The sequence below is a fragment of the Amblyomma americanum genome, chromosome 4, assembly GCF_052857255.1.
Source record: "Amblyomma americanum isolate KBUSLIRL-KWMA chromosome 4, ASM5285725v1, whole genome shotgun sequence".
In the NCBI taxonomy this organism is placed as follows: domain Eukaryota; kingdom Metazoa; phylum Arthropoda; class Arachnida; order Ixodida; family Ixodidae; genus Amblyomma; species Amblyomma americanum.
Genome location: NC_135500.1, coordinates 133086048 through 133101854, shown reverse-complemented (window position 1 = coordinate 133101854; position 15807 = coordinate 133086048). Strand labels below are relative to the sequence as shown.

General features: G+C 45.6%; 1 protein-coding gene across 1 annotated transcript in view; it reads left to right on the top strand.

The window, feature by feature from the left end:
- The window catches only part of LOC144128366 (cell adhesion molecule Dscam1-like), a 221703-nt gene that overhangs the window by 154677 nt on the left and 51219 nt on the right, over nucleotides 1-15807 (top strand). Inside the window, exon 4 of the mRNA XM_077661725.1 lies at nucleotides 14969-15130. Within this exon, the coding sequence (XP_077517851.1) occupies nucleotides 15019-15130 (112 nt within the window). The 5' untranslated portion in view covers nucleotides 14969-15018. The remainder of the gene's footprint in view (nucleotides 1-14968; nucleotides 15131-15807) is intronic.

Below are 15807 nucleotides of genomic sequence, written 5' to 3'. Positions count from 1 at the left end.
AGTATTTGTCTTTTTCTTCACGTTTCTCGTGACTATTTTCGGCTTCTTGCCTGTGTGTTCACGGCGCTTTTTAAAAACGAACTTGCGACGTGACGAACCGCGCCTGCGTACCTCAAAGAGGAGCGGGGAAAAATAGAAACTCGGCTGGAGGGGAACTGTAAATACATAAATGTCGATAAAAGTCAAACTCAAGTGTGTATCATCATTTTCTGGACGCCCAGGAATCATGGAAAGAGAAGCAAGTAAAAAAATAATGTATGGAAAGAGTTGATTGAAAATATAAAAACAAGAATACTGAGCGTGTCTGTACTCTCCCACAAATCACCAAGGCGAACAAGCGCTGGCGCACAAGAAGTGAGTAAACTTAATGTGCTGTCAAGCGACGAAGAGAGATTGCGCTGCTAGAACCTCCGTTTCGCGTTGTACAAGAGCGGTGCGCCAGTCTTCGCCTTTGATGTGGTGGCAGTGGCTTTATTGCGTCATGTTTTCGGCACATGTGTTTGTGTGCATCGAGCGCGGAGATTTCAAAAAAAGAAAGGAAGAAAGCACCAAAATAAACACAAGGAATAAGAGAAAGAGGGAACAAGAAATCTTTCCAAGTCCTTATCAAATTGAAGTGCTTCTTCGACCGAAGCTAAGAGAAATAAAAGCGGCTCTTACTGTAGCGGACGTCTTTCTCACAGGCCTACGTTTTTCGCTTGCTTCTGTAAGACATTCGTTGTGGATGACCGGAAATCTCCGTTGCGCCTGCGTCGCCTTCGACCAAATGGTTGGTCGATTGCAATCTCCCCGTGAAAGTGGGAGCGAGGCAGTCGGCGAGATTGAAATCGCTGCGGGGTCACAACGAGGGTCACAGCAAGGGCTATGACAGCAGGCAGCTTGGGATCCCGTCATTGATCGCTTTTTAGCAGCAAATGTTTTGCTGCGAAGCAGTACCGTTTTCACGGCAGGAAGCAATATATTTTCACGTGTATCTGCGGCTGTGTAAGCTAACCAGGACATTTTTTTCAATTTTGAACTAAAATGCGGCTCGCTTCGCGGTAACAATTTTATTTTTAGAGCGAGATACATGCCGCATCTCTGAACCCGAACAACATAACGACGGGTGCTACATGCGTCAAGCCAGTGAATGTTGAAGACTTGTCACGCCGTACTAGCTGTTCTTTAGTAACGGTATACTTCATTTTCCTTCAGCCGAACGATTTCAGATGGGACGATTGGTTGAGTGATCTTGATATAACATTAAACTACTTTTAACATTATTTAGGATGTCAGTGTATCAATGCAGAGTAGTTTCAAAATGTGTTCATCAAGCAATAAAAATTAAACAATCACGCGGTGCTACCTCATGAATTGTTAAATCCGAGCACAGCTGTCATGCAACAAATTGTTAAGGTCTCACAAAAAGAACGCGTTTAAGGTGGCGGCTTCCGAGTGATTTGTTTTCTGACGGAGGATTCGTGTCAAATGACTGTTTCCGCAAAATTTAGAGAAAACAGTGTGACCGAGTAGCAAAAAACCGAAGCTACCGCAAAACATTATGCATTACGCTCCGCACACATTTACTACTTTAGCTTTCGGTAAATAATTCGGCCTTACCTGTCCGCACTCTGTTAATATGTTCTGATAAAAATTTCTTAACACATTTTATAGGTGATCACGCCGGCAATTCTTAACTCATTAAATATTTCGTTTAAATATCTTGAGGAAAACAAAAGATCAATATCCCTTTTTTGTACGCGTAACTTGCCAAGAGTTGCTGTGACACTGGAGGATTCAGCAACAGAAGTTTTGTTTTTACGTATCCAGAGAGAGTTGGAGCTGCGTTCAACAGGGTGGTCTAGCACACATTTCATAGGCATAAGATCTGAACCGTCAGCTGCACACAAAATACCCATCTAATATTATATTTGCAGAGCTAAAGCATGTCTGTAGCTGCCAGTTTTTGATAACTTGCGGAGCCCGTCTGGCACAGTAATACTGTTATAAGAACGTTCTCGTTCACCATCTGTTCACCATTCTCGTTCACCATAAAACCACGTTATGCTTACCGCACAAAGCACCTGCACCTACAATTTCTACTTGTAAGAAGTAAAATACAGTAGAATCAGTTGAGTATCCGAGGCTATCGAAATAAACGTATTGTTCTTTCCGCCCTCTCCCTTTTTCGCCTCTTGTTTTAAATTTCGCCAATATTACTCAGCAGCCGTATATGACCGGACTCATTTCTCATGCAAATCCTTCCCCTTATACATTCTCTTCTTAAACTTTTATTCTTTCAAGCAAAAAACTGGGAACTTTCACGGTGCAGGCTCAAAATTTTGATCACGCGGACTACGCGAGGCTTGTTACTCCTCCTTATAAATAGGTGCTCCAAAGCAGTGGGCACCTCGTTATATTTGTATAACGCCTCACTTCGCAATCTTTCTTTTCTTTTAGGCTCTCTTACTTATGTTGAGTTATGCTTTTCCGGAGACGATTGCAAACGAAAGCGAGATCTGTGCGGCGGCGCCTTGCTTTGCCCATTTTTACACGTCTTTCACCAATATTTCCTCCGTCCCATTGCCTAATTCCGCCCGAATATGCAAATACACTTTGCTACCCGCTTTACTCTTTTGTCTGCGCCGAAGTTCATGCATTCAATTATGTCTCCCGGTATGCCAATTACCGGTGCGAAAGACCGTATCTTGTTATCCCTGCTTCTTTATAATCTATTTATCTCCTTCAGAAAATGCAAAGGCGCTTCATTTGTTCCATCCGACAACTTTCTTCTTTTTTCTGATTCGTACAATTCCACACGTTGAGCACATATCGATTTTCACTCCGACGCGAGCAAGCGTTTGAGGCGGCTAAAATGGGTCCTTCTATTTGTCTGCAGACGCACGCGTGTGAGAGAGCTACAAAATGTGAAGCCAAAGAGGAGACGGAGGAAAGACCCCAAGCGAAAAAAAAGAGTAATGCAAACATTCGATTGTAGAGCGGGACGAAGTGCCGCTTTTCTTTGTTATCGCAAAGGGCTGTTTGGCAAATTGCACTCGACGGTCGATCACGTCATTCGCAGTTTTTTGTCTTGCCATGTTCGAACGCTAATCCGCGGAAAGGGACAGAAATGTTCTGGAACCAAAACGCATTTAAATGCTCTTTTGCAGCACTTAGAGCAAAGACTAATCAAGGCTTTATATTTATGAACCAGCGAGGTTATTTCTGATATAGGAATGTCCAGTCTAGGTAGCCTTGTGCGCCGAATAATAATAATGAAATCATCAGGACGTTTGCTCTTGTCGAGTAGGGCGCTCTGACCACTCGCACAACCCTCGGTAACACGCAGCATACGAGCTTTCAGGTGAGAAATGTATATAAATAAATTATTGAAACATCGCAATATACAATCTGACAAAAGGTCGTAGCAGCCGAAATCAAAAGTACAAGAGTAGACCTAGACACTTCATATTTAAACAGACACAGATGAAATCCCAGTAGACAAGCCTACTAAAGTTTTGATCTACAGTCATGGTCAAAAGTTTGCAGCATATGGGTGCGAGGGAACAATGTAAATGTTTGCGCAGTCGGGCAAATTAGATTGACGAAAAGCATTTCACAAAGAGGGGAAATGCATGCTACATCCAATGAAATGAATTCAGTTGGCTAACTATCGTGGCTACATTGAAATAATCTTTTTTTCGGAGAATAAGCATCCCGCAGACTTTATCCACGACTCTACATAAGAAATGTTTCGTTTTATCAAGTCAATGCGAAAACATAATTTTCGGTTGCATGATGGCCTGCTTTCTGCGTTCCACAAGTTTTGATAGTTTGATACATAGAGAATGCTTTGATTGCTTGATTGAACATTTTTGCCTAATTTTTAGTAAATTTATTAGTTGATTTATAAATGTTGTTACTGGCTGAATGGCCGATTGCTTAATTGCATTAATGACAGAGCAACGAAAGAGAAACCCAATTTCCTTCTTCTTGCAATAAAAAGTGATACGGGTTAAACGTAGATAAGAGTAGACGTGTAAAAGCAGGCGTTCATTCTTCATTTGGTGGGTACATTTATAATAATAAAAGCTCTACCTTAACGATATGACGCGATAGCTTTATTGGGTTAAGGCCCATATATGCATAATACGTTCATAGATGGCGGCGAGTCCTCATACCACTACCAGCGCAGCTGGTCAGCTCTTAAGTGGAGAGCCACTGCATTGGCATGTGGCTGTTCCTATCACAGCCACCGGTACTAATTTTGCTACCCAAGCTGCTTTTTGCCCAGCAACTTCTCGCGACCATTCATTATTATAACTGCCACCTGCAACCTGCCTCCCGTTGACTACTGCTGTGGCAACGATCACCACAACTTACCCGAGCTTCCTCCCATCGGCTGCACCTTGCGTGACACTCATCCAATCTTACCCGAGATTACCCGAGTGACTCAGGCAAACTCAAGCTTGTCTGGAGCACAAGACAACAAAAGATGACAGGATTCTTGCTCGGGGTTGGTACGCCTGGTGTAGTCCTTTCGCACTAATAAGTCTGCTAACAACGTTCCTCATGCTTGCGCAATACGAGCAATAATTCGCTCTTCGGTTGCCACTGATTGTGCGTGCATTATCGCCCTCTCTTTTGATGATCAACGAGTAGATGTTTCTTTCCTGTGCCAGTGGGACTGATTAGGCGTCGTGTCGAGAAAAGCACGAATGCACCAGCTAGCAAACGCCCTCGCCTGCACTCGGCAACGCGCAGATAATATGGCAATTGGTTATGTGGGTCCAGGTGCGCACAAGTGCCTCGCGCTCGCCGGCAAGGCCCGAGTAGGCCTGCCGCGCAATCCACGCATTCACTAACTACGTAGCGGTGACTCCGAGCTTGCGCACAATGTAAGGCATGCTCCTTTCGGCTAATTAACGAGTCCCAGCCCGCGCCATTAATCAAAGCGGGACACGCTCTCTGAGTCCTGTCGCGCCGGTGTACGTCAAGGCTGAACACAAGCCACGGTCTTTTTGGCATTCTGGGCCGAGTAATCCAAACGAGACTCCAGGCTCCGTAGTGTTCTGAAACCGTTATGTGTTTATTAGGCTTGAAAGGGTGCACGGTTCTCCCTCTTGATGTACGTGGAGGTGATTTTTGCACGACAGTTGCAGGATAAATTAATATACTGTGTGTATTTAATGATTACGGGGAAGAAACCCCGCCTGTTTGCCAAGGTCATGCAAATTCCGCGAAAAGGTTACATGTCTGGGCAATAAATAGGCAACATATTTTGCGAAAAAATTTAATGATTTCTTCGAAATTATGCATGGCAAACGCAGTTGTTCCTCGTATCGATATAGATTACCTCTTGACGTAAATATCCAAAAGTCCTTTTCGACTGCGGTAGAAAAATAATGGAACAGTTCGTTTGTTGGCGCAAACTTTTGTTCCCCCTCATTTTCGAGGAACCTGTGCGTATGTGTATCCTTATCCCGGAAAGAAAAAAACCTAATTAAGAAAGCAAAGAATGGCGTTTATACAAACCATGTCCTCTAACCGAAGAAGCTGGCACGAAAGCCATCGCTTTTGGAAAGCACGCTGGCTTCTGAGGGGCTCAAATCGGTCCAGTACAGTGCAGAGCATGCCGTCAAGAAGTGCATTGACAATGTCCGCCAATTCAAATGTTATTAAAGAAAATATGAATTCGACGATATTTCAGAAGCTGTGCTGGCCTTTTATGGCTGCTGTATGAATTTTTCGAAACAATGGGAGGCCATAACACTGTTGATAAAAGACGAGCTGCAGGTTCAGTGCACTCCGCAGCATCATTCTATTTCACGCCATGATTTTTTTACGCCTGCGTTCCACTGAACATCCGCTGAGGGATGAGAAGTACCTTGAAAATGATCACGATTCTTCTAGGTGCATGTGTGGCTGCCAAACTATCCGACAGATGTGCTTCCTGTCTTTCATTTTTTGTTTTTTTTTGTTGTGTTCGCGCTTTAGTGACATGCTGGAGTTACTACTTTGAGGCACTTTAAAGAACGCGCTTGACCAATTTGATCTAATAATTGCAGTGTTTTCTTATAAGTAAGCTCTAAATAAGTAATTGCGCATCTTAGTGCGCTGACGTCTTTATTAATTTTGTTTTGATGACGCATAAGATAAAAAAAACTTACATCCACGCTGGGTGCATTTATTGAAAACGTACAAAACTTCACAAGTCATAAGTCTGTAGCTTTAACAAGGGGCCTAATTATGAAGACTGTTACACGCATCAACTTATTTTCGACTATACGGTTCCTCCTCTTTCGGCATTCGCCTATCGTTATTGAACAGGACTAGTTTTTCGCAAAAACACAATCCCTAATTATGTACAGCGATATATAAATTCTGGCACTGCTTAGATCGGAACTGAGGCGGCTTCCTTTGCGCTGCACGTTACCAGACAGCCTCAGTATATTAGTAAGCACTAACTCCACAACAAGAAACTATTTCAAAATTTTCTATGCTATGCAGACTTCTCAGAACCAGAGGCCAAGACGTATTTTGGTCATCTAAATACGTATCTTCAGGTGAAACTCGCACGAGCTTATCGACAGGCTCTTCTGTTTACCTTTCTGTTTACCAGGGCGCCCACAAAATTTCCTTGCGCTGGTCGATGTTTCCAGCCGGTAGCGCAAACAAAAAGTTTCTCCTGCATGATTTAGGCCACTTGCAGCGCGATTCGATTATCTATATAACTGGACACGCGCGACTGTCCGAGCCAGTCCTGCTCTTAGTTTATTCTTGGAACTCAGCGAAGTCGTTCGATAAATCAACGAAAACTGCACAAGTTTTCGTGCGGTCGCCTCGTTTTCCTAGCTGATATGTTTTCCGGCACTTTGTCTGGTTTGTCTCAATTTTCCGCTGTCCTAGCTCTTACTTTTTTGTACAAAATAATCGATTGCTCTCAGTTAGCAGGCCTAGCTGGTTCATTTTTTACTTGAGTTAACGGTGTTTTCAACCTGCGGTGTAACGGCGCCAAACAGACGATTAAGCGCCAAGAACAGTAATAAAACGAGCGACGCTGCTCGTTTTATGATACAAAAATGATAAAGAAGGCGTAAAAAAGTACTTTGAGAATACGTTTAAAATACGGCTCCATACCCGACTGTTTGCAGTGTATATACATCTAGGTCTCTACCTTAACAAGATGCCCACCGCATGGCGATAATTTCAAAATTTCAGACATCTGAATATCCATTCAGAAAATGTTTCCAAAAATCGAACGTTGAAGATAGAAGGTGATGATAGCGGGGGACAAAAACAGAGCTGCAAAGTCGAACAAAAGCAATCCCTAAGAACACATCTTTTTGTTTTTCATGTGCACGATCTCGCCAATGCTATTCACCGCCTGTTTACAGGAGGTATTCCGACGCCTGAATTGGGAACAGTTGGGAATAAGAGTAAATGGAGAATACCTAAATAATCTGCGATTCGCTATGACATTGCCTTGCTGAGTCACACAGAAGGCGAACTGCAAATCATGATCAATGATTTAGGCAGACAGAGCAGAACGATGGGTCTAAAAATTAACATCCAGAGAACCAAGGTAATGTTAAAAGTCTAGCAAGGGAACAGCAGTTCACAATTGGCAGCGAGAGCCTGGAAGTTGTGAAGGAATTCGTCTACTTAGGGCAGGTAGTGACAGCTGATCCGGGTCATGAGAGAGAGATAACTAGACGGATAAGAATGGGGTGGAGCGCATATGGCAGGTTCTCGCAGATCATGAGCGGCAGTTTACCAATTTCCCTCAAGAGAAAAGGGTACAACAGCTTTATCTTACCGGTACTCACCTACGGGGCAGAAACGTGGAGGCTAACGAAAAGAGTTCAGCTTAAGTTGAGGACATCGCAGCGAGCCATGGAAAGAAAAATGATAGGTGTAACGTTAAGAGACCGGAAGCGGGCAGAGTGGGTGAGGGAACAAACACGGGTTGATGACATCCTAGTCGAAATCAAGAGAAAGAAATCGGCTTGGGCAGGGCATGTAATGCGAAGGCAAGATAACCGCTGGTCCTTAACGGTAACAGAGTGGATTCCAAGAGAAAGCAAGAGTAGCAGGGGGCGGCAGAAGGTTAGGTGGGTGGATGAGATTAAGAAGTTTGCAGGCAAAGGGTGAATGCAGCTGACAAAGGACAGGGCTAATTGAAGAGGCATGGGAGAGGCCTTTGCCCTGCAGTGGGTGTAGTAAGGCTGCTGCTGCTGCTGCTGCTGCTGCTGCTGATGATGATGATGATGATGATAAACGCAAGACAAGAAAAGTACCCAAGCTGTGCTAAATAACACATTATAATATTTGTACGAAGCTGAATATTTTTACTCTAGTCTCTGCCGTTTTGCGTCTGTGCCTTTCTGTATGTTACGCCGAAAGCCATCTTTTTTTTTATTGAGTCTGCATTTTCGTAACGTGTCCTTTATTCGCAAGTTTTTCTTTAAGCTGAATAAATGCGAGCCGTGCTTTCTCTACAGTGACGACGCCATATGCGCGTGCATTGAAATTGCATGTTAGCTGAATTATCCGATGAGTTGTGTACTAGCAAAAACAAAAAAAGCAACAAAATCTCACTCGACGCTTACGACTCTGTAAACCCAACTTCAGCTACAGCTTAGTTCCCCCTTGGCTTTCACATGCATGAGACGCCTCTTTTGCCGTCGACGGCTCTTCGCCTCGGTGGCTGCATCCCGCTTGTGGCTCGGCTCCAAGGCCAGCTAAATCTACACTGGCCCGGCGCTGTCATTCGCTGTTTCGAGTCCACCGAAAAGCGTATGGGCCACTAGGTCCACACGTCTCATTTCTGCGACGTTTACTGCAGGAAACCTCATCTGTTACTGTATTGTAGAAAGAGGCTGCATAAACATCTCACGGAGGCTAACGATTTTTTCGTTCGCCTGCAGGTTCCGACATTGTAATTTCTTCAGTAGCATGATACGTCACGTGCGTGTTGTTGACCCTCATACATATGCATTTCATAGTCTCTCACAGTACGCGCCTTACCTGCAGAATATTACCCAGTATTACTCCAGTGCACGTTGCTACACGCTCAGTCACACAGGGCAGGACAGATAAAGAAATATCGAGCTCCGCATTTTCGGAATCATGACTGTCTGCTTCTTTGGCTCGACACTACGTCTGTATTACACCCAGGAGAGACATGAAGGAATAAAGTGCTTTTAGGCAGATAAGCAAAAATTTCGTAGAATATATGATCTTATCGATCATCGAACGCTGTATATCCTGAGGTAAACACTTATGACCACGTGCTAATGATATTGTTACGTGACGGCAAGCCGAAGAACCAGACGTGATCGCAGATGGTGTTGATTTGTTTCAATGGCGGTGGACCTAGCACGAGCGTCCGTGCCACAGCACTGCCCACTTTGTCGTCTTCTAGTCCGTGTCAATATGAGCATCATTCCTGCTAAATTGCTAACTTGATGGCGCTGTAACGTGTACGTTGTTAAAGGGTATTTTACTATTACTTTTGTGCCGTGCCCACTGGCATTGTTAACAGTGCACTACTTAACTTGTAGGCAATAAGAGATTGAGTGGTACAGAGAGGCCACAACAAAGCAGAGTTCAAAGAGGTGACGCATACTTCCAAGATGCTGAAAAGAGAAGTCAGTGTTGGTACTAAACACAGTTCGTTCTTGCGATGCAGTTGAGCGATTAGCTCCCTGTTTCCTGTGCAAATTCCTTGCGTAGCCATTGACAAAGCGCCACCGATTAACTCACTGTGACCTAATCACCGTCGTCTGCAGTGCATATAGACAGCTTCCTGCCACTAGAAGTCGCTGGTTTGCTGCATGCAGGTAACTGTAATTTCCTCCACCTTTGCATTTGTTTCTAGAAGAAAAGTGGTTATGGAAGGTTTCGCTGTACGGTTTGCAGCACGCGAAAGCATGCCCGAAATTTGCGAGCAATTCCGTGCAGTGAGAATCGAGTTGACACTTTACAAGTGGTACCACGAGGAGCAACATGATTATTCCTTCACCGGTCCGGCTACTTTTGCGCTGAAATTGATCTTTTAACGAATAACCTTGCTTGTGGATCAATTCAAATGTAACAAAAGAAAGAAATAAATTATGTTCATTGTTATTATTTATCATTTCACTTCTTTAATATTCAGACACACTGTTTGAAGTGTTACAGTGAACAAAATACGCACCTACTGTAACCGAATAATCTACTGAAGGCAAGGCAGTGGCTCATATGAAGCCGCTGAATACTGTAAATACTCTTTCCGAACTGCGCTTTCACGGTGTAGAGCTGTCATTTCATGCAAAAACAATCCAAGGCGGCATCGCTGGAAATGCTACGCCGTATCTTTATGGCCTTTACCTGTGGACATGTTACATGCATCCAAAATGAATCAACAGTCATATCGTTCGCTCAGTAGACTGCAAGCGGTTAATAAATGCGCGAAGCAACCGTGTCTTACACTAATCTCGCCTCTTGTGACCCTAATGCGTCTAAAACAGCGCGGACGCTGCATGGCTCTTAAGACGAAATTGGCAATGTTGAAAAGAATATGCAGATATGGTAGCATCACACATAAGGTCCGATAGTTGCAAGCCAAATTACGCTAAAAAAACGTCAATCAAATTGACAACCAAAGGTGTAATTTTTGACGCGGACAGCCTGAGTAAGTTTGCCTGTTAAGAATTGATAAGAAACGGAATAAATATACGTCGAACGCTGCTGCTCGGCACCTCAGTGGGTGGTGTCTCTGTATCGCGCACTCGCCAAGCCATATACGGAACACACTTTGCAATTGACCGGCTGGTGCGCTCTGCGCTGCCATTGGTCAAAGGCGCGGGCTAATTACAAGGCTAGCGCTCGTGCCCTTCATTTACACTCTCGCCTCTCTAGTGCCCTTCCCAACCCTCAAGAAGTACTTTGGTTTGGGCTAGTTGGCGCATAGCTTCTAGATGATGTCAGGACGGCGCGAAAAGAACAAGGACAAAAGAGGCCTCTTTTTTCCTTGTTCTTTTAGCGCCGTCCTGACATCATCTAGAAGCTTCCCACCCTCCTCTGCCTTTTCCGCAGTGAGCCTTTATCGGTGCCTCATACATAAGATTGGGTGGGCGGCGGCGATTCTTCTGGGGCCAACACTTTAAGGCGGCATGCGCTCTCGGTCGGCCTCTCAGGGTTTTCGCAGGCCCGTACTTTGTCTTCCGGAACATTCCCCCAGCAAACATGAGGGCACGACGCCGCTTTCAGAAAGCTAGAGCTTGCTGAGGAACTGGGTCCTCGCGCCTTGTAACGATGTCGCAGTCTTTCGCCGCAGTGGACATAAGTAGGGCCCTCTCTCGCTACCTTTATTTTAACCTTCCGCTGTGCTTAGCTCCTTCTTCAGTTACGCGCTGGAGGCGGCAGCGGCGGTGTCGTCTACAGCAATGGCCTCCCTCGTCGCGCGCCTCCTTGCGTCGCCTCCGAGCACGGGCAAAACGAGCGCCGTGTATACATGTGTATGCGTTGATGTGTGTGCGGGAGCGATCTAACGCGCGGCGGACGCCATATACCGCACGGCAGATATAACTGATGATGGAGTGGCGCCGCACAATAGGCCAGAAGACCCCAAACCCCAGGTGCAGCGAAGCGCACTGCCCTCGGAAGGATACCTGATCCCACCTGATTCCACGGATTGCGGTATAACGAAACTTGGCACGAAGACCGCCGACTTCCAAGAGCTCGCGAGGCAGTTGCTTACCCTGTGCGAAGTCAGCACCTGGAGCGGCGACGCTAAGCGCTCCCCGTGTGAGGAAGTCCTCAGGGAAAAGGAGTCAACGAGGAGACGCGCTCGACGCTTGGACACTGATCATATAACAGCTAAGTTTTGTTTACATAATTTAGAGTCCCAAAGCGAGCCGAGGGAGGCCCTATTGTTGGGCTCTGTCTAATTTCGACTACCTTGGATCCTTTGCCGTGCACTGACATCGCAAAGCACACGGGCCTCTAGCATTTCACCTCCTCTAAATGCGACCACCGCGGCCGGGATCGGCCCTGCGTCATACGGGCCAATAGCCGTGCACCAAAACAACTGAGCCCCCGCGGCGGCTACAACCACTAAGTTTACTTATCACGAAGTCCTCATCTGTAAATTAAAATAAAGAAAACCATCACACTGAACATGTCTCTAAAGAGAGAGAGGATTTATTGAGAGGAAAGGCAGAGAGGTTGGCCGGAAAAATGAATATCTTAACATGTCTGTAAGATATTCTGTTCTCTTACATAACAGCAAACGCCTAAACGTTCGTGTTACTCTTAGTAGTCCTTTGAGTCCCTCTTTCCTTGTGTACACGAGAATAAACTTCTGCCCATGCTTTATGGTAGCCTGTCGTAGGATCAGTTTCCTAAAGAACACAGGGCTTCCCGGGTAGGTGGCTTAGATCAGGTAAAGTGGACGCACATGTGGGCACGATCAAACAAATATACTTGTCAGCACGACGACATAACACATGTGATATCATAATATGGGCACCTGAATAACTGAACCAAAAATATTGCAAACCAGAGCTACCGTGATGATTTTTGTAGCATATATTTTCTTTAAGTATGGCAGTGCACATGATGTTATCCCCGAAACCTCTTCCAGAACCTTGCAGCCAAGAATTGTATTCATTACCTTTGTGCCCCGTTCCACTGCTGCAGCTTCTTTGTCCTAGCACTATGCGAAGAAGGTGCTTCATAGCAAGACTGCCGCAGTAGCTGGGACCTTTAGCACAGAATGTCGCTTCGCCTCCATTACATCCTCTCATGTGTTCCCGCGGGGTCGCGTCGTACGCGCACAATACAGAGGCTTGCACGAACCTGGCATCCCCGGCCTCACACTCCTCGCCACCTCTCGGTTAATGCACAGCAGCTGAGAAACGAAGTTGTCGCTTATGAGTCGCGCGACGATTTCTAGACCGGCTACACTGCGCCTGTCCGCCATTCCGGCTGCCACCAGTCAAGCCAGCCATGCTCCTCCGACAGCGGCACTCACTTATTCGGCCCAGATTTACAGCGTCGTAACGAGGGAGTCCAACGCAGAAGCGCAGGTTTATTTCGTGAGGGCTGGAACACGTTTCTCTGAATCGGACCTATGGGACTCACCCTGTCCACCTCTCTTCTGAGCGACGACGCTGCGCCTACACCCGAGCAAGAGGTTGTTGCAGAAGCTGAAAGGACGACGTGGAAGATACGAACACGGTACGGTTCAAACTGCGGCGTCCACCGCTGATATCGTTCTCGGCTCCTGGTTTTCGTAGACACAAGTCAGCGTTGCAAACAGTAAAATAAAAGAATGAAGGCTCTACGTACCGAAAGCGAGCGCAAGTGAACGGCTCCTGTCGAAGAGAATGCTGTCTGGCACGTTGCTCGCACGATGGTCGATGAGGAATCGCGCTTCGGAAGGGACGGGTGAAACGGCGACAAAAATGCAAGCAGCCAAACAGTGTCAGATCACCACTTTAATTATTGCTTTGTTTGAATTTTCGGTTACGCGAGGTGTCATTTCGCTCCAGGGCCCAACCGATGATTCGCTCGTTAACTGTTTTCTCCTTTTACTACTAGTTGCCTCATAAGCGTCGCTACTTTGAACTTTACATCTCTTCTTTCTGCTTTCAATCTCTTTCGTTCTGTTTTTTCTCTTTGTATCTCTTCATTCTTCTGATATTCATAGCTTCATTCTTTCCTCCTGTCGTATGTCCCCATCTGTGACAAGTTATGTATGCACTCAGTAGGCAGTCTATTTCCATTACCTGGCTCATTTTCTTTTTTTTTGCAAGAGGTCAAGCACTTAAGGAATGTTTCAGTTGTGCAGTTATTTAATGTTTGTTTCGCTACTGCCTCTTTTCTATGGTTTATGACGATTAGTGATGCAGCCTCACTTGCAGCGAAAGTGAGCTTGTTTGCTCCGACATCCAATACCGCCTAGCCCCATGGCTCTGTTGAAAATAATTTGCACTTTTTTCGCCAACTATGGTTTAATCTCGCAAATAAATAAACAGCAGACAAACATATAGCAATCAATTACAACGATCTAGTAGTAGCTGTGACACACCTATAAACTTATAGCGATGTTCACTTAAAACCCGGCGCCGTCGACTAGCGTTTAGCACGATCAGCTCACGATCACGAGGACAGCGGCTCCATCCAAGTTACGGCAGCCTCGTTACGGTGGAAGTAAAACCCAGGGCGCCAGTTTACTGTGCGACGTCATCGCACGTGCAGAACCAAAAGTAGCCGAAAGTAATCAAGAGCGGTACACTACGCGTCCCTAATGGCCGCCCTGTGTCACTTTGGGTTGGTAAAACGCAAACATCAATTCAGGATGATTGCACCCAGCTATTAATGCTTGCGATGTTGATTGAATAAAGGCGGTTTGAGGATATTTGCGTTGTCTTCGTAAACTTTTGTGCCCTACATGTGCTCTATGTAGTGCACAAAGAACTTAACACTACATTCTATTAAACAGCCGTCGGAATGGCTCAGTGAATAGGGTGCTCAGCAACTGAGCCCAACGACCCGGGTTCAATCCAGGCTGCAGTGGCCGCGCTTCAATAGATCCGAGCCGTAAAAGATGTCCGTGCGCTGTACAATGTTGGTGAACGTTACTGAATATAATTGGCCTAAATTAATCCTGAGTACTCAAGACCACGCTGTCCCTGGTAGCTCGTGTGGCGATTTGGGAAGTTAAACACCGAAGTTTAGAATTTGCAGAATCCCAATACACTCCCGCTTGAATACAGGTGTCAAATATTACAGCAAGAATTGCCACTGCGTCAATAGACATCCTGCTTCGCTCTTATCATTGACTACATGCTGCTAGCTCAGACGACAACTCTGCGTTGTGCACTAACGAATCCGTTGCGCAGAGAACCCATCGTGGTACTATCTTAAAGCGCCGAGAGTTCCTTTCTCGTTATTCTCATAGCAGTTTTTGTGCTCTCTTCTTTGTCTCTCTTTGCAGTCGTGCAGCAGCACTACGAGATTCGCGTCTACGACGACTTCGTCATCCGCATGAACACCGGCGTGCTGAGGTGCCACGTGCCTAACTACGTCAAAGAATACGTTGTCGTGACGTCATGGGTTCGCAGCGACGGCTTCATCATCTCTGTTCAAGCAATTCCTGGTAAGTCTCACCGTTTCTTGAGCTTAGTTCGCTTGACTGCTACAGCCAGGCTGGCTACTTAATTTCTAAATTTACTACACGAAAGTTGTTGGACCCATATTTTGTTTCCATTCGCTGGCTTTCCACGTCGCGTAGATTGCACGAGCATGACGCGTAGAAATATGTCAACTCGTAGTAGTTAGGAACTGACGTCTTTAGGAATTATCATCTTAAGAATTATTGTGCCAGCGCACTGCACAGTTTTTGCAGACGCTCTGAGAAGTACTTATTATACAGGTGGTGCAGCCACTGTGTTCTCAAATGCGGACAAAGCGGTTTTTTCGTAAACACAAGCCTTGGACGCAAAATCACACTTTTAAGGCATGAGACTCAAATATGGCATGGGCCGCCGCGGTGGCTCAATTGTTATGGCACTCGGCTTCTCACCCGAAAAACGCGGGTTCGATCCGGCCACGGCGGTCGAATTAGGATGGAGGCGAAATTCCAGAGTCCTGTGTACTGTGCGATGTCAGTGCACGTTAAAGAACCCCAGGGGGTGGAAATTTCCGGACACCTTCACTACGGCGTTCCTCATAGCCTGAGTCACATTAGGACGTTAAACCCGTATAAACGAAAGGATATATGGCATGTTGATAAATATATTATGCATGAACATTTTACACCAGATCCGTCCCTAA